At 53.8% G+C, this 21,281-nt stretch overlaps 3 protein-coding genes across 3 annotated transcripts; 1 reads left to right on the forward strand and 2 right to left on the reverse strand.

Moving 5' to 3' along the window:
- Positions 1-541: 541 nt before the first annotated feature.
- LOC306956885 (avidin-like) lies at positions 542-1,313 on the reverse strand (the record flags this gene model as incomplete). Its single annotated transcript, XM_079548219.1, has 4 exons — positions 542-575; positions 642-762; positions 929-1,142; positions 1,242-1,313. 4 exons carry the CDS (start codon positions 1,311-1,313, stop codon positions 542-544), a joined length of 441 nt encoding a protein of 146 aa, XP_079404345.1.
- A 1,271-nt stretch (positions 1,314-2,584) lies between these two features.
- On the reverse strand, positions 2,585-12,229 carry GBA2 (glucosylceramidase beta 2; the record flags this gene model as incomplete). The annotated part of the gene is made up of 17 exons (XM_079549024.1): positions 2,585-2,791; positions 2,877-3,068; positions 5,898-6,013; positions 6,102-6,244; positions 6,377-6,483; positions 6,571-6,722; positions 6,881-6,988; positions 7,270-7,374; positions 7,541-7,725; positions 7,802-7,927; positions 7,997-8,150; positions 9,206-9,308; positions 9,660-9,899; positions 10,283-10,501; positions 10,589-10,704; positions 10,827-10,918; positions 12,048-12,229. 17 exons carry the CDS (start codon positions 12,227-12,229, stop codon positions 2,585-2,587), a joined length of 2,547 nt encoding a protein of 848 aa, XP_079405150.1.
- A 559-nt stretch (positions 12,230-12,788) lies between these two features.
- Positions 12,789-21,247, forward strand: RGP1 (RGP1 homolog, RAB6A GEF complex partner 1; the record flags this gene model as incomplete). The annotated part of the gene is made up of 8 exons (XM_079548080.1): positions 12,789-12,904; positions 15,171-15,307; positions 15,680-15,763; positions 19,370-19,519; positions 19,596-19,742; positions 20,262-20,389; positions 20,621-20,798; positions 21,024-21,247. The coding sequence occupies 8 exons, from the start codon at positions 12,789-12,791 to the stop codon at positions 21,245-21,247; spliced, it is 1,164 nt and encodes a 387-aa protein (XP_079404206.1).
- Between the last annotated feature and the right edge of the window lie 34 nt (positions 21,248-21,281).

Below are 21,281 nucleotides of genomic sequence, written 5' to 3' on the forward strand. Positions count from 1 at the left end.
CTCAGAAAGGCTGAGAAGGAACTGCAAAAGCTCAAAAAACTCAAACCTGGGAGAAGGAAAGCATCAAGGATTTAGCAATGTGTCAGAAGAGGAATAGGAATCCAAAAGAGAATGCTTTATTGGCAGCTGCAGGCACTCAATGGAAAGTTTTGTCCCCCAGCCACTGCTGCTATCCCTGCCCTCCCAAAAACTGCCCTGAAATGCTGCCCTGCCCTGCCCACTGGCACTAAGGATTTACTGTGCTCTGAAAGACCATGCTGTGCTGCGAGCAATACTTGCTGGAGGACTGTGATACAGAAAAGGTGCTCATCCCCCAGTCAAGTGCATCCTAGTTGCTGGTCCCCTGCCTGTCCCTCTTCCAAGCTCAGCTGGAGGGGAATAAGAAGCACATGCGGTACAGCTCTGCTGTTGCTTGAGGGTTTATTTGGCTCGTGGTGCATAGGCACAGGGATGCAGCAGGTGGGCAGCAGGACACAGTGAGGAGGCAGCAGAGATCCCAGGTGCTGCAGACAGGATCTTGAGGAACAGGCAGTGCTCCCCATCACTTGACACGGGTGAAGACGTTGGTGCCAACCCTGCAGGAAGAGAGGTCAGTGGGGTGGGGTGGGCATTGCAGGGGTGGCAGCGAGAGCTGTGCTCACCTGACGGCCTTCCAGGTGTCCTTGCGGGAGGGAACCTCTTCCCGCAGCAGCCATGCCATCTCCAGCGTCTCCTTCCCACGGCGGTCCACGAAGCACTGTCCCACAAAGACAGTGGTGGAGTCTGGGGGTAAACCAAGGGCTGAAGCCAGGGGAATAAAGACTGCCTTCTCTGATAGAAGGACACCCTGGGTGCCTGGGCTGACAAATAGCTCTATCAGACCCTTAGACAGACAGACACCTTGGGCAGAGCTGTCTGGCTATCTACAGCCTTGCTGGTGCTGCCATACCTGCAAACTGCCACTGCACAGTGAAGCCAAATGTGGGCTGCTGCCCCTTGGTGCCGGCGGGCTGCTGGGCCCCTTGCAGCGGTGACACCAGGATCTGCTTGTTGGTGACTGCTACCGCTGTCTGGTAGGAGCCGGAAAAGGTCCCAGCCACATCCAGGGCTGAGATGGTCATGTTGGAGCCCAGCTCATTTCTCCACAGGCCCTGCAGATCACACTAGGACCAGGGGACACGGCAGCGTGTCAGATCACAGCATGGCCCAGCACAGCTCAGCATAGCAGCTAGCCCCCAGCACTCGGTTCCGGCTGCCCTCACCTTCCTGGAGGCTGCAGGGCCGAGGCCAAGCAGGACCAGGCCAAGCAGGAGGCAGTAGCGGCGGTGCTCCATGGCGAAGCTGTGCTCTGCTCCAGTCCTGCTCAGAGCTGTTTATAGCGGTGGGGGCTGTGTGCGGCCCCTGGGCAGCCTGCCAAGGGTCACCAGCAGGAGACGGGCCACCGCCTGCAGTGGCACGGGGGATGTGGTGACGCAGGCATTACTGCCACAGCACTGCGTGGGGGCACAGGAGAGGCACTGGGAGGCCATATGGGGGCACAGGAGCCAGAACTGCTGCCTGAAGGGATGTGACAAGAACTAGAGCGTGGCTGCAGTAAAGTACTATTAGGAGGAGAGGCAGGAGCAGTGTTGGCACCCTGGCGTTGTCACTGGCTCGGGAGCAGCAGGACTGCCCTCACCCCACAGGTTGGGGAAACTGGTAGCAACCAGGGGAGGACAAAGGTCAAGGTGAAGGTGTCCCACCTCAGTGCTGAGCAGCCTGCACAGGGAACCAGGTACGCTGTCGCCACTGGGCCACTGCTTTTGGCCTGAGCTTCCCCACAGCTCTCCAGTCATCATCAGTGCGTGACTGCAAGAGCCACAGGGCCCTCTGCCCTCTTTCCCGGCAGCTGGTGGCAGCCCCCTGCAAGGGCTGGTGGCATTTCAGAGCCCATGTTGGTTTCTTTGCCTTCCTGCAGACATAAGTGGAGAGCTGGCCGTCACCCCAACTCTGCACACAAATCCCCACCCCTGCACCTGCACACACACCAGGAAGCACAAGGAGAGTGATGGACAGCTGAACAATAGTTTATTAAGAACTTCAAACAATTAATTTTCTAAAACCCGCTCCCCTGCCTACCCCAGCTCACAGCACAGTGCCAGACCAGGCTGGGCACTGTTGGGGCTGGGATTGTCACCATCCCCCAGTGATTGTCCCAGCTGGGCCCCCCAGCTGCAGAGTCAGCCCAGGGAGCTACACACTACAGCACCCATGTGTCAGTGTGGGCCGCATCCTGTCCCTGTCACATTCTGCAGGCCACATACCCTAGGACACGTCTTGGGGAATGGGGGTCCTGCAGAAGCCCTGAGCACCAGGGAGGGGACAGTCACATATCCCCATCCAGTCCCCTCCTCTCACCACAATGATGACAGGACATAACACGTGCCTCTGGTCTCCTGTGCAGCACAGAGGCTGGGGATCCCCCAGAGCAAGGGGCAGAAATGTGGGAGCCAAAGAGGTAAGAAAGAAAACAGCAATTTGAGCATTCTCAAGAGAGGGAGGCACAGGATGAGATCCCTGCAACTCTGCTCGGTGCCACCCAGTCTCAGGGGTGCAGAGGATTCTTCTAGGGTGGTGTGGGTTTGGGGGTCTGGCGGGCTTTGCTCTCCAGGGCCAGCTGCATGCTCCAGATGCTGAGGGGCCGCATGTATGCCAGCGAGCGGAAGATTTTCTTCTCACAATAGGCTTCAGGGGTCTGGAAAGCCATGCCCAGTTTCTCCCACACCGTTCGGTAGCAGCCCTCTGCTGTGTGGAAGCCCTCCTGCACCAGACCCTGTGGGAAAAAAACAGGCTGCCATTGTCATCTCTGTGGCATGGAGATGACACATGCCAGCTCACCCCCTGGCACACCTGCTTACCTCCTGGATCATGGTGGCAGCCAGAGCATAGACAACACCAACCCACACCTCACTGGACTGCAAGCTAGAGGTGTCAGGCACACCATCAGGCCGCATGCCATTCACAGCACCCATGGTGCCACCCGCAAAGCTCATCACATTCTTCTCAAAGATGGTCTTCAGTGCGCTGACAATGTGGCTCTTGGGGAAGACCTGCATAGAGACAGTGCCAGCAACTTGGTGACATTTCTTGCTAGGAATAGGTCAACACTGCTTGCTGGTAAGTGGGCACCTTAGGAAAACACCAGAAGGCCTTTTCCCCCAGAAAAAGTCAGAAAGGAGAGGCAGACCTTTTTGCCACCTTTCCCGATGGTGCCTAGTGACTCCTCCACAACTGCATCTCACTCCTGCTTTGGGGTTTGCTTTGGGGACAGGCCAGCCACACTCCTCAAACTTGCCCTACTTGAATTCCCAGCCTGCACTTATGGTCACTGCTGATGTTTTTCAAGCTATTGCCAACTCATAACCCAAGCTTTCTGCTGGTTAAAACTGCTGTCTCACCCCCATCATAGCTACTTCATCTAGCTAGTGTAGCCTGCCACCATCTACAACAGACATTACAATGCTGAGAAAAGATGAGACACAGACCAGAGGTGGACAGGAGAACGGGTCAGAGATGCTGGAGGGGAAGGCTGTGGCACAGCCAGGGTAGTGACACGGGGATACATCCTGCAGCTGAAAAGTGGGACTATGAATACCACAAGGCTGATTACAGTGTGTGTTGGGAATCCTATCAAAAGAGCTGAACATCGAAAGTTACCTATCAAACAGGATGCTCAGCTTTTGCACAGTGGAATAAGAAAAACCGAGCGTGTTTTTGACAGATTTCAGAAGGACTTCAACTTCAACTTCCTTCAGGTTTGCCATTGGGTGGCAATGACTGTGTCCCTGACCAAGGGTTGAGGCAAGATATCTTCATGAGATAGCATGAAGATAAAAGGTTGGACTGTGACACATGGGACACCTTGTGATTTTCTGCTTATGGCAGAAGAGCCTTGAGACTTTTACCACTAGCAAAAGGTCTGTGAAAGGTCAGCAGCGCTCACTGAGCAAACAGTTGCTTCAAGAGAATACAGAAGGAAAAACAAGTTATTCAACAAGCCAAAGCCAAGAGCTCACAAGAACTACAAGAACAAACTGAAGCACCATGCTGACTAAGCCCTCAGAAAACAAAACCAAACCAGAACAACCCAAGCATGAAAATGCCTGCCAATCAAACAGCAAGGAGAACTGCATAAAGATGGAAAGACTCTGCATGTAGCTGGAAGTAAATAATGCTTCTCTGTGGTGCTAAAACTAAAAAGTCATAAAAAGGGCATTAGGACAGGAAATAGGCAGTTTGCTTGCCTGGTCCCAGCACAGGATGCACCAACTTCTTCTGCACATTTGCTGGAAATGTTAAGGAAGTGGCAAGCATGCCACAGCAGCTTGCCAAAGCCTGGCAGAGATAACCCAGCAACTTCTGCAGTCTCATCAGGGGAAAGGCAGTGCTTTATCTGTGCTAAAGCCAAGCATGTGATACAGTCATGTTTTGCAGTGTGGATCTGGAGATAAGCAGAAAGATTGGTTGGGAAAGTCTTCTCCAGCAAAAAAAGTTTCAAGGCAAAATTTCTTCAGGACTGAGGTCACCAATTTATCTTATCTTTGCATTTCATTACTGACCTACATACACAGTAGGAAAGCATTAATGAAGTTACAACAGGAGAACTGCCAGCAGCCAAGGGATCAAAATACATGGAAAAAACTGGATGACCATAGTAAACAGAGAGAGTTCATCAGTGCAGCCTTCAGCAAGCTCAAAGCTCACCAGAGAGCAGGGGACAAATGATACCATAAGCAACAAAGTCAGACATCAACAAAAACATAGGCGAGGTTTCAGACTGTGCTACATTTACCACTTCCATCTAAAAAGGCTGCACAAGGCTGGAGGGCACAGCCAGATCCTGTCTTACCAAGTCCCACAGAATTTCCTACAGGCACACTGCTCCTGGGGAAGAAACTTTTGCATATTCTTTCCCACCACAGAGAGCTCTGCTCTGGAGCAGCGGGATCTGACAGCTTCCTCAGTCATAAGTTATCCACAGGAGTGCTCTCTGCTGCCATGCTGTGTTCCAATACTGTTACTGATCACTGTTCTTATGCCTCATCACACAGAGCTGCCTTTGGCCAATTCCTCCTTTGTGAGGTAAGAGCTGTGGGCTTTAGGGCCACAAATCAATCTCCATGTCCTCCAACGCTCATTTAGGACTTCAAACTGAGCAACAAACAGCATGTGGAAAGTTTCATGCATATTTTCACTGGTTTCTAAGCAAACACTATTGTGCTGAGAGCAGAGCCCAGCAGGACCCTCCTAGCAGCGTGCCAGACTTGACCAAGGTTACACACTCTGCTTGTGCAGCCCATTTCTGAGCTGGTTTCCATTCAGTGCACTGACGTGCATTAAGCCACCTCCATCCAAGTGCTGCCCAGTGCATACCAGCAGCTAGCACACAGAATCACAGAATTGTAGGGGTTGGAAGGGACCTCCAGAGATCATCGAGTCCAACCCCTCTGCCAAAGCAGGTTCCCTACAGCAGGTCACACAGGTAGGCATCCAGGCAGGTCTGGAACATCTCCAGAGAAGGAGACTCCACCAGCTCCCTGGGCAGCCTGTTCCAGTGCTCCGTCACCTCACTGTAAAGAAGTTCTTGCGCACATTTGTGCGGAACTTCCTATGCTGCAGTTTGCGGCCGTTTCCCCTTGTCCTGTCTCCACTCACCACTGAAAACAGTCCGTCCTCGCCATTCTGCCCCCCACACCTCAGATATTTATAGACCTGGATCAGGTCCCCTCTCAGTCTTCTCAAGGCTGAACAGACCCAGTTCACTCAGCCTTTCCTCATAGGAGAGATGCTCCAGGCCCTTCACCATCTTCGTGGCCCTCCGCACACAGCCCACACCAGGTGCTCACTCGGCTGAGCTTTCACAGACCCCTTCTCCTCACCTCCAGCTCCTTCTGGTTCAGGCCACAAGCCCCCAGGAACCACTGCCCCGCACACTGGTCTGACATGATGCTGTTGGAGGTGCTGCTCCCGCTGCTGTCATAGTTGTAGTATTTTCCTGGAAAAAGCCAGAAATATGGTATACTGACGGCTGCAGCTGATTCGCTGTTCCATCCCCCCTAACCTTCCCACCAGCCAGCACGCACCATTCCACAGCAGCCTTTCAAATGACTCCTTGCCCTTCTGCAGGATAGCATCATACTTCTGCTGGGTCTCGGTGTCACCCAGCACCTCTGCCATCTTACACATCATCCGAACAGCTGCCAGCCACAGCCCACCGCAGTATGCACTGCCAGAGCAAAAAGGACAATCGTGTTGGCGATGCTGGACACATTGCGCAGTGCTCTGGTGACGTACAGGGAGCATGTCCCCAGCTCTGAACTACCTCCCACCACTCAGCCCTCACTCCTGGCCTGCTCACCTGGCCCCGCTCACCACCCATACATCGTACGTCTGGTCAGCAGTGCCCCCGTTCTCAATAAGCCCGTCATTGTCAGTATCAAACTTCAGCTCCGACTCCATCACAGCCTGTAGGAGGCAGGAGGGGGTCATGAAGAATTCCTGCTGTATCCCTCTCCGGATGTCTCCCATCTTCTAAGGGCCCTCCCACAGTACCTGGCAGACAGGCCACATGTCCTGCAGGTACAGTGCATCGTGCGTCAGGTAGTAGTCACGATACACCTGCAGCACAAACTTCAGGTTCAGGTCCTTCCAGTTGGCAGTGTCGTGTACCAGATAGGCATTGACTCGCTGCCAGGGCTCATCATCTGCATGAGGACAGAGCAGATACAGCAGCACAGCAAGCAAAAGCTGTCCCTGTAAGGACCCAGAAGTGCCACAAACAAATAGCACCGAAGTGACACATTGTACCCACTACCACCTCCTCTGTAAGCATCTGTTCAGCATCCCTGTGCATCCCCCTCACCTGGATCCCCAATGTCATGGGGCACCACGTTCTTCGTCTTCACTGGGGCTGTTTCGCCACACACCAGGTACTGCCGTGGCTGCATGTCCTCGTTCAGCACTGTGACAGCTGGAAGGGTGTGGGATATTAGTAAGGCATCTAGCCCAAACCACAGGCATAGACAGGGCTATCAGCACCCTGCTGTGCCCTGCAACATACTGGGGGACACCAGTCTGCTCCCAGTCTCTTGCAGTAAGGACATGTCCCAGTGCTGGGGGAGATGCTGAGTGGTATCAGTGGGATGGGGTTTGCCAAACAGAGCTTAGCAAGGAGCTGGAAGGTAATACCAGCCCTTCAGCACCAACACCTATGGCAGAGGCCAGTCCCATAGCACCACCCAAGCAACTCACCAATGTCATACTGCAGGCTGATCTGCAACTTGGGCCACAGCATTACAAGGGCAAAGGATGCATAGAAGTGGACATCATAGGTGTTGTACATACGGTACTCCTGCCCTGGAAGCAGCAGAGGGGCAGTGAGGGAGGGAAGACACAGAAGGACAGGTCTCCCTCCCCATGCCATGCTTCATTCTGCAGGGGTGCAGAAAGCATCCTCGGAACAAGTAAAACAGGGAGGGCGCACTTGGGACATGAGGTGCATTGTGTCCCAGTGAGTTGTTACCTTCCAGATAAGCAAACCTCCCGTACTCCTGCAGAACAGGGAGGAGGTGGGACAACTTGGCAGCCGCTGGTCCCTGCAGGTCCTCGGGGAGGCAGTCAGGGTGTAGGTCCAGCCAGATTGTGCCCCCATCCGTCATGAAGTACAGCTCATTGAACAGGGCTGACTTGTACCAGGAAGGCAGCTGACTGCAGGGAGAGGGAAAGTCAGCCAATGACCCAGTCTGCTGTCCCCTGCTCAGTCACTATCCCCCATCCACCCCACCTGTCCTCCAGGATGGGCTTCTGCCATGCTTCAATCTTCCTCTCCCACTCCTTGTAGTGTGTCAGGGCATAGTGTGACAGTGCAGGAGCTGCATCGCCATTGCTGCCAAAGAAGCGTGTGTACCGTCTGCCAAGAAAAAGAACTCAGCTCAGGGGCGATCCAAGGAGCTCCACCAGGCTGTCACAAAGCACCCACCTGAAGTGCAGTCTCTCCTTGGAGCCAAAGTGAACACGGGGCATGTCCCACGCTAGGGCCAACTCCAGTGTCCCGTGGCCTCGTGCAGGCACTGTGCAGCTGGCACACACCGCAGCTGCTGTCACTTCTCCCTTCTGCGTCTGCTTGCTTTTACCTGCCAGAAAGACAATAAAAAAAAGGGTTCACAAAGTAACCAAGGAAGCTTACAAAGCCTGAGGGATTGCTGTCTCAAAGGGACAAAGTTTTCTGGTCCCCAAAACACAAAATGGGTATCTGATGCATTCTGGAGGCAGCACTGCTGTGCATGAGCAACTGTTTTTTGCAACCAGGATAGAACACTTACCATGGGACAAGGAGTCATAGGGGGTTGAAAAAAACAAAAAAAAACAAAAAAAACAGCATGGAAGCAGAGAGAGAAATTAGGCAGAAAAGCCAGCAGGCACACGTGGAATGACCCTGTCACCCAGGACTGCAGACTGCCAGCGCAGGTACCTGCACTTTGCAGTGACAGTCATCGCCTCCAGCTTTCTAAAGGGTGTTTGAACAGCACCTGCATTTAAAAAATGTCCTCAAGCAACTGCATAATTATACACCAGTCCTGACATGTGTACCAGGTAAACTCATTAAGGCAACAATTTTCACGGAAGTATAGATCCTATGATAAGGTCCAGCATGCATGAAGGAAAACCACATCCCAATAGCCTAAGAGCTCCAAGTGCATCTGCAGACAGCAGAAAGGAGCTTTCGTTTTCCTGAAATATTTAGGCAACTGGTGACATGAATCAGCCCTCACGAAACGTTGCAGAGGTCCACTGCCAGCATCACAAATCTGTCAGCAGTGTCAGCAATCTGTTCTCTCGGAAGGCAGGCAGGGCGCTGGACACATGCACAGCTCTACTGCAGCAGCAGGACAGCACAGACTGCAAAAGTGTCACCCTGCTGGAAGGCAATGAGTGAGCAAGCAGCTGAGGATGACGCGAAGTATCAAGGAAATTCCAGAGACCTTCAGGAAACCCTCGTGGCAACAAGAGGGCAGCAGGTTACGCCAGCTTCAGAACACAAGAGCTGCTAAGTGCTCCCTAAACAAACCAGAACCAGCTCGGCTGGCAGATCTGGCAGCATGAACCTAGGGAAGGTGGCTGGGCACCACTACAGCCACATAGCAAACCTCAGCCCGTGCACCCCCCAGGCCTCTGAGACAGCACTCACCAGTGGGGGACTCCAGCTTGCCATCCTGCAGGAGGTCCTGCCACACATCCCTGCCTGACCCCGCAGGGTCAAAAGCAGTAAGGTGAGTGATGACTGTGCCAGCCTGGGGATAAGGAGAGCATCAGGAAACAGCTCCCATTCCAAAGCAGCAGGTGATGCAATTGTATCACCCCAGAGTACATCTGAAGCTGGAACTTTCTCAGGTGGCCAAAGCTACCCACCAACAATCTCACAACCATAAGCTTGGTCTCATGCTGTACACCAACACCACCCCCAAGTCTGCTTGCCTGGCATCATGCAAGCCTCACCCACTGCATTACTTGCTGGAACCCCAAACAAGTGTTCCAGGGAGCCTGAAGACACCCTCCTGCTCTTATCCAGCTCCAGGGCTGTCCCCACACTGGGGACCACCCCACAGCCACCAGGAGCAGCACAGCCCCACTCCAGCCCTCACCTTCTCTCGGGCAGCCACGGCAAAGATGAAGGGGTTGACGGGTGTACAGTGGTGCAGCAGGACACCAGCCACCCGCTCCCCACTGTCCTGCAGGGCAAAGGGTTCATTCCAGTGGCCCCCACTCCCATCCGACTTTGTGCCCGTGCCATTCTGCAGGGTGAACATGATGGAGACATCCACAGGCTCCTCATTGTTGTTCTCCACCTCCCAGATGAACACCCCCACCGGCAGGCTGGAGTCCTGCAGGGATACAACACAAACATAAAGGTAGGAAGTGGGCAGAACACAGTGTCAAAGCACTAGTGGGAGGGGAACAGAGCAGCTGCCAGAGCAGAGCGCAAGCAGCAAGGGATGGCTCCTCTCAGCACTAGGTCTGGCTGCAACAAAGCCCACTGCAGCTGATACCAGGAACGGGATCTTAGGACAAAAATATCAGGCTGGAAAAGAAAATGATCAAGAAGGGAAGCCTGGCTGACAACAGTCGTGCCTTAGCAGCACCAGTGTGGCACTCCAGAAGCACTGGGACCATTGCCATAAAATACCACATCACTCCCCAGCTCCTTCCTGGAGCTACTGCAGTACCTCAGGGCACAGGCGTGATGCTTGAGGAACTGTCACCTCACCTTGTAGTCATGGGGGATGACTGGGGAGATTTGGCGGCACGTGAGCACCACGTTCTGCCCTGGCAGCTCATAAACCATCCAAGCACGGGGGTACAGTGCATGGTAGAAGGCATAGTGGCCACAGTAACCCCAGTTCCAGCCCTGAAGAGCACTGGGTTTCTCCACAGACAGGACCTGCTGGTAAACAGTCTGTCCCTTGCGACGCAAGCACACTGTGAACTGCGGAGAGAAAGAACACAGGGGAACAGGGTGAGCCCCGATGCAGGTGTCACGGTGCTGCAGGGGGCAGGTGGCACCATGCCCTACCTGGTCAGTGATGACTGTCTCATAGTGGTACATCCCAGGGTTCAGCTGCCAGCGGCAAAACTCGCCCCGCCAGCCACGAGTGATGGTACCGCCGCCAATCCCACCTAGCGGGCAGCCTGGTGGATGCAGGGGTCAGTACTGCCCTATGCCCCAAGCAGCCCCTTCCTGGCCAGAAGCACCCAAGGGCCAGGAGCAGGACAGTGCCTCTTACACTACCCCATGCCCAACCTGGGCTCACCATAGATCTGCTGCAAAGGGACGGCATTCAGGAGGTCGATGAAGGCAGTTTTCTTCTCAATGCGGGTTTTCTTGTACCACCACCTCAAGTACCTGCAGGGAATGCAGGAGGTGTGACTGCAGGTAGGAGCCAGCACCAGCCATCCCTTGTCAGCCCCACAAGGCAGCAGTGCCCATCAGATAAACACGCACTGTGGAGCTGGCCCCAGGCAGTGCCCTCTCACCCGACTGCTCACCAGGGGGCTGCACTGAGCCCAGCCTGCTGCCCCTAGGATGAACACATCTGCCCCACCTCAATGGTGGGTAAAGGCTTTTCCAACAAATCTGGAGGCAGTAGCAATACTGCACTTGGCTGCATGAGGATAGCACACAGAGGTCGGGAGAACCAGCCCATCCTGTGCAGCCACTGCCACTATCAGCAGTTCCATCACTTTGCTTTGTGGAGGTGCCCCGGAGCGAGGAGCAGGGAAAGCACAGCAGATCCCCACCTTCAGCTTTCCCACCAGCACACAGCACAGGCAATTGAGATTTTACAACCAGCAGAAAGCCTGCCTGCACTGAGCCAAACCAGGTCCAGAGGGCATTGCTTTCTGCTCAGCCTGGCACAGAGATTAAGCCTGCCCAGATAGCTCCCAGTGTGCCCCATCACCACAACTGTGCCACCGGTGCACCCAGAGTCACCCTGCAGAAAGCTGCAGCAGTGCAAAGCCCCATATTGCATCCTTCCCCTGCACCAAGGCCACGGCACAGAGCACGGCACAAGGAAATGGTCAGCGGTGACACAGCCTCAGGCACATCGCCTGCATTGCACCGGGCCGCGAGCCCAATCTTTCCCGGGGAGGCATGGCTATTCCCTCCCGCTGGAAGGAACCTTTGCCCCGCACACGTCTCGCAGGTGACAGCAGGGCCGCGGAGCCGGTGCCAGGTGCTCCCGTACCCCATCTGCAGCGCGGGGACGCGAACTCCGGACCCCGGCGGGGACAGCCGGCGCGGGGTCGAGCCCGGCACAGGGAGACGGGAGCCGCGCAGAGCGCGATGACACGGCCGCTGCTCCCCCCCGCCGCTCCCAGCCGGGGTCCAGAAGACTCCGGGGCGGCCCCTCTGCCCGGCCTCCCACCCCCCCCCACCTCTCTGTATCAGCCCATCGCGGCCCCCTCCTGCCGCATCCTATCCCCACCGCACCTCCCTCCCTCCGGCCCGCCGCCGGTGCCCCTGCCCGTACCGCAGCATCATGCCGACATGCCGCAGTACGTCGCTGAACGGCACGTCGCCGGCTCCAAAGGGCTGCCGCTGCTCCGGGAAGCGGTGCGCCAGGCACAGCCGCCAGCCGGCGGTCTCCACGCCGCGGCCCCGCGCCGAACCCTCGTAGCACTGCATCAGCAGCCCCGCGTCCGCCATGGCCATAGCCCCGGCACAGCCACGGCCTTGTCCAGCCACCAGCCGCCCGCCACCGGCGCCGCCGCGCCCCGCGCGCGCCCTCTTCACCGCCTGCCACCCCGCCCCGCCCCGCCCCGCCCACACCCGCAGGGCACGGCGCCCGCGCCTCCGGAAAGCCGGGCAGCCGAGCCGAGCCGAGCCGAGCGGAGCCGAAAATTACCGAGCGGGTTCGAGCGGCGCCCGAGCGCACCCGAGCGCTTCCGAGTTGTCCCGAGAGTTCCCGAAAGCCGCCGAGCGCAGCCGAGCAGTCCCTGAGGAGCGGGCGGCCCGGCGGCGGCGCGGAGCGAGCGGGGTTTCGGGGCGGTGAGTGCGGTGCGGGGCGGCGTTCGGGGCCGGGGCTGCTCCTGGGCCCTCGCCCCTCGCGGGGGTCTGCGGGAGGGTGCCGACGGCTGCGGCTTAGGCCTAGGGGAGGAGCCAGGCCGTCCCTGGGCCTCCTTCGTGTGTGTGTGCGTGACACCAGGCGCGTTTGTGAGCCGCCACCTCTCTGCTCACTCCGCCGCTCTCTCTGGCAGGTCCTGTCCCAGCCATGATCGAGGTGGTGGCCAAGCTGGGCCGCGGGCCCGTGTTCCTGGCTGGGGAGATGCTGGAGTGTGTGATCACCTTCACCAACCCCTTGTCGGCCTCCTCCACGTCCGCCAGCAGGTATGGCAGCGCTGGGGCTGCCTCCGGGTGTGCTGCGGCAGCGCGTACGGGGCGGCCGTGCCAGCTCAGCCCCCGGTGACTTCCCCGCCCAAGGTGTCCCCTAATGGAGCTTTGTGCCATCTCTGTTGCAGAGCGGAAACAGAGCTCATCATTCTGGTTTTCTGCCCCCGAGAAAGAGTCTGGGAAGTATGTGGGTAGAGATGCTGGGAGAGACGCACTAAGTGCCCCTCGAGTGAGCCCCTCAGCAGCAGCGTTGCTGGCAGAAAACGAAGCTCAGCTGGCTATCAGAGTAGGGTATCTCGTTACACCAGAGTGAGTCTTGCAGGGCAGCGTCCAGGCAGCATCATTATTTCCAACATTCACGGAAGGAGTTCTGCCTGGCAATGCAGTGACGTACTGGTGTGTGATCCCTACCTCCAGAGCCAGCAGGCAGAGGGGAAAGCGGTAGCTGGAGGGAAGGACAGGCGCTCTTCAGGCCTATATGCTGAGCGCTGCCTCACTTCTTGTCACGGCTGTGCCAAAGTAGCCTTTGAGGAAAGGTGACAAGATAGGAGCTTCCTACATTGGCTCACAGGGAGTGATTCACCCAGAGGCTCTGTGTCAGCTGTGTCTGCGGCCTTGTCTCACTTCCCAGGGGTGGAGATGGCTTTCCTATCCTGGGTCCTTCCGGGGAAATGTTTCCTGCCCCATCAGGTCCAGAACCTTTGCATCATCACCAGTATGACTTTCAGAGATGACTTTTGATGGAACCACTTCCAGTGCTCGCAGTCTCATCCGCAGCAAAGTAGTATATTGTCTTAACATCATAGGGCATTTTTTAATTGAGTTCCTTAACTTTCCGTTTCTGTTTCTTCCACGTTCCTCTTGCCTGTTGAATGTATTAGCATGTATTTCAAGCACAGGAACAAAAATTAGGGGTAGTAAATAAATGGCAGAAAGCAAATCTAGTTGTGATGTGTGAGGCATTTGGTAAAAGAATCTGTCCTGGCCAAAACTGTGTAGATTGCAGCCATTATGGGCTACAGAAAGAGCCGTAGGGAGAAGTGAGGGAAAGGTAAGCTTGGCTTTTGTATGGGGTCTGTTTGTGTCCTGCCAGCTGAACAAACAAGGTCTGCTGGTAGGAAGGAACATGCACATTTTGTTTGCATGTCTGGTTAAAAAACTAAAACAATCTGATGGCACATTGTTGGGCAATGCTAAAAATAAATGAAAAATATTCAAAATACCCTGTTTGAAGGAAGGTACTGTAATCATGCTAAGCTGACATAAAATTGTTAAGCACTGTCTTTTATGCAAGGGTATTTTTCTGCCTCCATGTAGCAGATATTATGAAAGAAGACCCTAGGACAGCCCTTAAATAAAGCCATGCTGGTGCTTTTGAAGAATGGCAGCTTGTAGGGTTAGAGGTAACTGGGCAGAGTATCCAGTGCACATTCAGGTAAAGTAGGCAGGATCAAGTAGCGCATAATTAGCTGATGAATGCAGCAAACTTCTTTCCCTGGTTCACTTGAACATTTAAGTGGTCTGATTAGTCTCACTGAGAGATATCCATGTGCCGCAGAGGTTCCCCATGCCACCTAAAGTTCTGTGTCAGTGCTTACTAATCAGACTGTGATGCTCGATAACAGGGGAGGAACCAGACACTGCCTGCATTCACAAGACTGCTACTGAGGTAAAAACAAATAAGGGTTTTGGGAACTGCAAAGTGTCAGTGTGTCTATAGTGTGACTCGCAAAGGGGTTCTGAGGGAAACAGCTGCTGAGAGGGAGCATGTGCAGGTGCAGCTGAATCCAGAGAGCAGGTATTACTTGTTTCTGGTTTAATTTGAATCCATACGTTTCTGTGATTGTTGTTTTATCGCCACACGCACCTCAGAGTGCTGCTGCATGTCACTGTTGGCTTGGGGTTTGGCTTTTTTGTGGCTAAATGTCCTTCATTAGGAGTGGCCTGTACATGACAACTAAACAAAAATTGCTGCTCAACAAGAGTTACAGAGCCAGGCCTTGGGTGATACTGCTATCAACAGCTGTTATCCAGCTGTGGTGGAGGGGACTTCAGGTTAGTGCCCCAGCTCAAGTATGCTCTGGAACCATATTTGGAGAGGGGCTTTAGGGATGGATTCAGTGGCAGTAAAGCAAGTCCTCCTTCCTTCTGGAAAAGCAGTCACCCATGGAGTAGGACAAGAAGAGCTGCTATTTTCCTGATTCATGCTCACTACAATCTGGATTAAAGTGTAGAGACGAGTGTTGCTTTTCTTTATTCTCAGTGAGATGCTGGCGTGGGCCAGTGCCCAGATCCACTGCCAGTTTCATGCCAGTGAGAACCGAGTAGTGCTTCCTCCATCTGATGGCAGCAAGCCTGACGTACAGGCAGAGAACGAGACGGTCTTTGTTCCCAACAGAGGTGAGTGATTCTCACAGGTGGTGGAAGTGACAGCACAGCAAACAGGAATCACATTGTCTCTGACATGTGTCAGAGGGCTGCGATTGCGAAGTCCCTGTTGCTTTCCTTGAGAAATTCCCTGGTGCATGGGCTGCTGGAGGACCTCCTTAATGCTGAGATCATAGTGGTGCTAGCTCCTCAGGGTTGTCAGTCCAGCTATCCCAGGAGTGTTGCGTGGTCTGACCAGGACATGAGATATTTCCTTATCAGCCCCTCTTCTTCCCCATTCCTCGCCATGGAAGTGAGACGTGAGTGAGCCTGCCACAATGAGTACCCCCTTGTCACCCTGGGGCTGGCCGGGAGAAACACTTACATGTTCTTTGTCTCTTCCAGGAGAGCGGGGTCAGTGTATCCTGTCCACACCACCAAAGATTCTTTTCTGTGACCTGCGACTGGATCCTGGGGAGTCTAAATCCTGTGAGTTCTGTCTTCTCTTCAAAGCATTCACCTCTGGGGAGCCCCACACTCAAGGTGGCTTTGCAGCCCTGAGTGCTGCAAGCTGTAGACCCTGGTGCTCACAGAAGGCAAGTGATGGGAGGGTAAATCCTAGGGAACTGCTCCTTGCTGCGTTGTCCAGAATTTGTTCTCTGTATGTCTTGCATTGTCCTTCACTTTTGCTTCTGGCCTGTGCCTCTCCCACAGGTCCATTGTATAGCTGCAAGGCATGAAAAGTTTTGAAATACTTGGCTGCAGCCAGAGCTACTCATACCTGTGTTTCCTTGCCTTTGTTCCTTCAGACAAATTGAAGCAGTCTGGGAATTTAGGCTGGCATCTGCCAAAGCTGTGTGCTTCCTCTTCAGGTTGTGGCTGTCCTGGAGACCATTCTACTTGTTGTAGTTCTTCTGAAAATAAAAGTGAGCACTTCTCATTTTCTCCAGTTGAAAACTCCCCATGTCACCAAAGCCCACAGACTTCTTCCAGCAGGCCCCCCGTAAGCTCTGCTTCATCACTGCTTTCCCTTTTGCTGTTCAAAATAAATTTGCAGCAACTGCTTTTCCTAACTACAGGCAGTGTCTTGTCTGAGAGCCTTCTACCTGAGCAGTCAGCTGTGCAAACACAAAAACGTGCTATTGTTGGTGGCTAGTGACCCAGCTTGTCACTTCATGCCAGATCTCTGTGTTCCAGCAGCCCGTGGTGCAGCAGCAGGTAGCATGCAGGCTGTGTATGTGTGCATCCCTCAGGTTGTCCCAGCAGAAATCTGGTTGGAATGGGTGATGGACACCTCCCAGCTCACAGAGTGAGGAAGCCTGGTGGAGGGAGCTCTGCTATAGCTTTCAGCAAAGCTGCAGGTTAAAGCAAGAAGCTGCAGGCTATGCCATGCTAGTTTTGAAGCTGGCACCTCTTGCTTTTCTTCGAGGAGCTTCGCTTGGGTAGGTGATTAATGGGGTGAGACAGTGCTCTGTGGTGCTTGACTGTAACGTCTGTCATTCAGGAATGTTTTGTTATACACTTAGTGAGGTGCAGCAGCACATGTGTGAGAGCAGCTGGCTCTACCACATTGCATCCGAAGATGCATGTTTTTTCTGAATGCCAGGGAGGAGGAGGATGCGAACATCTCAGGTGGCCTGAGGCTCCCCGGAGTGCTCCTGCTCTCCTTGCTGCTGGCATGTGTGGGGCTGGAGCATTCTTTCTGCCATGCATGGAAAGCCCTTTTTCCCGCAGCAGCTTGGGCAGGCTAAGCAGGCTCTGGGAGAGCAGAGCAGTGATGACAGTCCAACCCCTAGGTGGCTGGGATGGATTGAGGGGATTTACTTGAGTACTGGCATGGCAGACGGAAGCTGTTGAGCCTACGTCTAAGCCAGTGGTCCCTCTGAGTGATGATGTATGTTTGCATTCACTCCACTGCTGGGTGACAGTGGCACAAGCACAAGCCCCCTTACTTTTGGTCACAGCCACAGCTCCACAGGAAGAACACAAACTCTTCAGCAACTTAAGACTCCTTGTCTCAAGGCTATATGTGGCGCACACATTTCTTGCATGAGCTATGTGTGATGCTGCTGTATGTGTGACTCTGGACCCCATGACACCAAAACCCTGTTTCGCAGCCCCAGTTCCATCTAGCTGCTCACACCAATCTCATCGGTGTGCAGTGCTGTTCCCCTCACACAAGACTGCAGCTGGCATGCTTGTGGATCATTCCTGGGGGCTCCTGCCAGCTCCGTGGAGGCCAGAGTTAAGGCTGTGTGGGTGTGTATCTTAATTCTTCATTTCCTGTTTTTCAGAAGTTTTGAGTTTTCCTACACAGTTTGGAAAGGCAGAAAAAAAACCGAGCAATTTTAATTCTGCTTCAGCAAAGTACCGTATTAATAAACCATAGCCAGAGCTGGCACGTTTAGCTGAGGTTGTGTGAGGCTGTTGTTTGATAAAAGACCTCATCTTCAGTTGCCTATGAGATTGTTCCCCAATAACTTCCTCATGTTGTGGTGCCTATACGTTAAAGTTGACTCACCTCCCATCAGTTTGACACACTGCCCAGACCGAGCTCTTTAAATTCGTCAATGTAAAACATTTTCTTAAGCCCTCAAGTCCTTTCTGTGACTATTCCTGCCTCCTCTCTGGGGTTGCAATGCCTCTAAATATTTGGTAGATCATAGAGAGAGGAGGAAATGGAGGCTGTCTCAATGCAAGCCAGGAGCCCAGCCAGAGGGTACAGCCTGAGGGTCGGGGAAGCATGTGCAGTGCCAGGAATGCACTTCCTCCCGGGGCCTGTCAGGAAGCTGGTGCTTCCTGAGTCTCAGCATTCCTGCGCTAGGTAGCAGATGCTGTGCACTGCCCGTTTTCTGCCCAGACATGGTGATCTCTGCTCAGACTGTCCTGGCTAGGCATGGAGACCCTTGTGAGCATTTTTGCTAAACCTGCCGCAGGGGTTTGCAGCAGTCTGCTGTAACACTCTTGAACCTTCCTTGGAAATACCGGATTTTCTTTTCTGTTGAGACAGTTCTCAGCTTAATTTGCACCTCAGTCCAGTGGGACTGCCTTTTGTTTTTGTGTGTAAGAGCCTGCGGCCTCTGGTCACCAGCATGGGCTTTCTTGTCTGTCCAGTCCTCTTTCTTACATCCAGAAGTTATATTTTAAATGTAATTCTAGCTTTTAATCTAAACCTCAAAGTTTAGGATGTGCCAGACTTGGGGTAGGATCTGTGGTTTAACAGCAGGATGCTGCCCTTCCTCTGGCAGGGTGTATCTGCGTCACGGTGGGCAAGCCAGAGATGGAGATGTTCCACAGTCCTCCGTTTGTGTCTCTTCTTAAATGGTGTGCAGATTGGGAAAGCTGCAGAAGTGTTCATGCTGCATTAAGAAGCACTGGGATTTATGTGGTGAATGTGGATGGGGCTTTGAGAGGGCTGAATATGGTGCAAAGCCAGGCCCTGGCATCTGAGAGATCTCTGTCAGAGGTTTTGTGGTCCAAGTCATCAGTCTGCAGAGGGGATTACTCCACAGCTTGTTGTGAAGATCTCTTAATTGTTTCTTGGCCATTTAGCCCCAAGTGCTGGTAAGCTTAGAGAAAAACACAGGAAGAAAGTCATTTTCTTTTTTCTTTTTTTCCTGAGTGTGGGGCTTGTGTAAAGTGAATATCAGAAGAGGAATGAAGTATCAATCACATCTCTGTGCTTTCAGTATTATTTGTGCATAGATGAGGCAGAGCCCTTAGGAAAGCATAACATGTGACTGCTTCTTGAAAGTGTCATGTTTATGTGGTGCACAAAGGCAAATTCAGGTTGAACTCGTGATGAGTAAGTTCAGCTCTCATATGTGTGTATTCCTGGGTTCTACATCTTTCACATTCTTTTGAGGCAGAACTTGTGTGTTTGGCTGTATATGCTGGAAGCAATGTCTGGATGACAGCGCGTGATGTGAGAAGCAGAGAAGCAGGAAGCCAAGGATGTGCTTGAACCTGGGGAGAGGAGATAGCAGGAAACACCATGCTCTGCCCCTACCCCTGCCACTCTTCCGGACTCCGTGCAGGGAATCAGCATGCAGCAGCTTCAGTAAATTCCTTGCAAAACAATGCTTTCCATTGCAGATTCGTACTGCGAGACGCTGCCCATAGACGGCCCTCCCTCTTTCCGGGGACAGTCAGTGAAGTATGTATACAAGCTGACCATCGGCTGCCAGCGGGTCAACTCCCCTATCAAACTCCTGCGTGTGCCCTTCCGTGTCCTTGTATTGCATGGTAAGGCCACGCTCTGCCCTCTCCTCGGTGCAGGCTGGTCTGCAGCCTGCCGCACTGACTCTTGCCTTCTTCACAGGCCTCAAAGATTACCAGTGCCCACAGGATGAAGCCGTTGCACCCTCAAACCCCTTCCTGGAAGAGGAGGAGGGCTTGAAGAAAGACTCTCGCCTGGCAGACCTGGCAACAGAGCTGCTCATGGCAGCCACCTCCCGACGTAGCCTGCGTAGGTCACTTGTGTTCAAACATGCTGTCCTGACCTGTGTGTGAAGCAGAAATGCCTGCAGGCTTGCCCTCTTCCCAGCTCACTGCTTGCTGTGAAAGTCTCTTGCTGGAACAGTCTGGGGCTATAGCGCAGCTCCATCAGGGCTTGCTTTAGATCAGAATTTCTCAAATTCTTCCCTGCCAATCTCAGTAAAGACCTTCTCCCCAGCGTATTGCAGCCAGCATGTGGTTTTCTGTTGCTTGCTGCATACCTTTCCTAGAGGGAATGCCTGTCCTTCATCCAGGAGGTGCTAAAGGCCAGGTTGGATGAGGCCCAGGTAAGTGTGATCTAGTGGATGGCAATCCTGCCCAGGGCAGCAGGTGTGAAACTGTATGATCTTTACAGTCCTTTCCAACTCAAGCCATACTCCGAGTCTGTGATTCCCCAGCAGACGAGCTGTGTTTGTTAGGCTCTTTGAATCTGCAGTAAGCAGAGCCTCGTTATGCCCCAGCTCTGTTCATCTCTCTGCTTTCTGCTTAGACTTGTACAATATCAGCAACACGCGTGGGAAGGTGGGGACATTCTGTATCTTCAAGACTGTGTATAAGATTGGAGAAGATGTCATTGGGACCTTTAACTTCTCAGAAGGAGACATCCCATGCCTACAGGTCAGTGCTGACTTCATTACACTGCGTGGAAAGCCAGGTGTTTTGGGTGGGAGAGTGGGAGAAAGGACTGGAGTGGCACTGAGCTGCTGTGGGACTTCTGGTGAGACCTCAGTAAGACACAGCTGAGGTTCTTTTGGGGTTCCAGGTGGGAAGGGCTTTTCGTTCTGAGTGCTGCTGGGAAACAGGCCCCAGGACCATATGAGCATGAGCTTTCTGCTGATTACTGTCCAGTTTTCAGTGAGCCTGCAGACAGAAGAGAGCATCCAGGAGGAGTTCCAGAGGCGACGGGGACAGCCTGTCTCTTTCAGCACACATGCCCGCCATCAGGAGGCCTGCCTGCACACGGCCCAGAGCAGTTTCAGCCTGCCAATCCCACTGAGCTCAACTCCAGGATTCACCACCAACATCGGTTAGCGGCCCTGATTGTCCCTGTGGGAGGACCACAGTGTCCCCAGGCCTGCCTTTGCTGCCCTGTGTCTACTGGCAAACTCTCTGCAGGGCTGTATCATGTATGAGAGAGGGAGCTGGCCGTGTGTGAGTGGGCATGTTTGCTTGTCCCCTTGCCAGGACAGCCAACACTGATACAGTTGTTGTCCCTTGTTGTGTTGGCTGCTGACCTGCCTCTTGCCCACAGTGTCCCTGAAGTGGAGGCTGCACTTCGAGTTCGTGACTTCTGGGGAGACGGCAAGGACCTGCATGGTTCGTGGGAGCCAGTCAGAGGCCATCACCTGGACTGGGGTGGAGCAGATTGAAGTGGACACTTTCAGCTGGGACTTACCCATCAAAGTCCTTCCCACGAACCCCATCCTGGCCTCCTATGTATCTCAGTTCTCTAGTGCCAACTCTATCACCATCTGAAGTGGAAAGAGCGAGTAAAAGCCTGCGGTACTGG

This window comes from Tetrao urogallus (assembly GCF_951394365.1).
Source record: "Tetrao urogallus genome assembly, chromosome: Z".
Lineage (NCBI taxonomy): Eukaryota > Metazoa > Chordata > Aves > Galliformes > Phasianidae > Tetrao > Tetrao urogallus.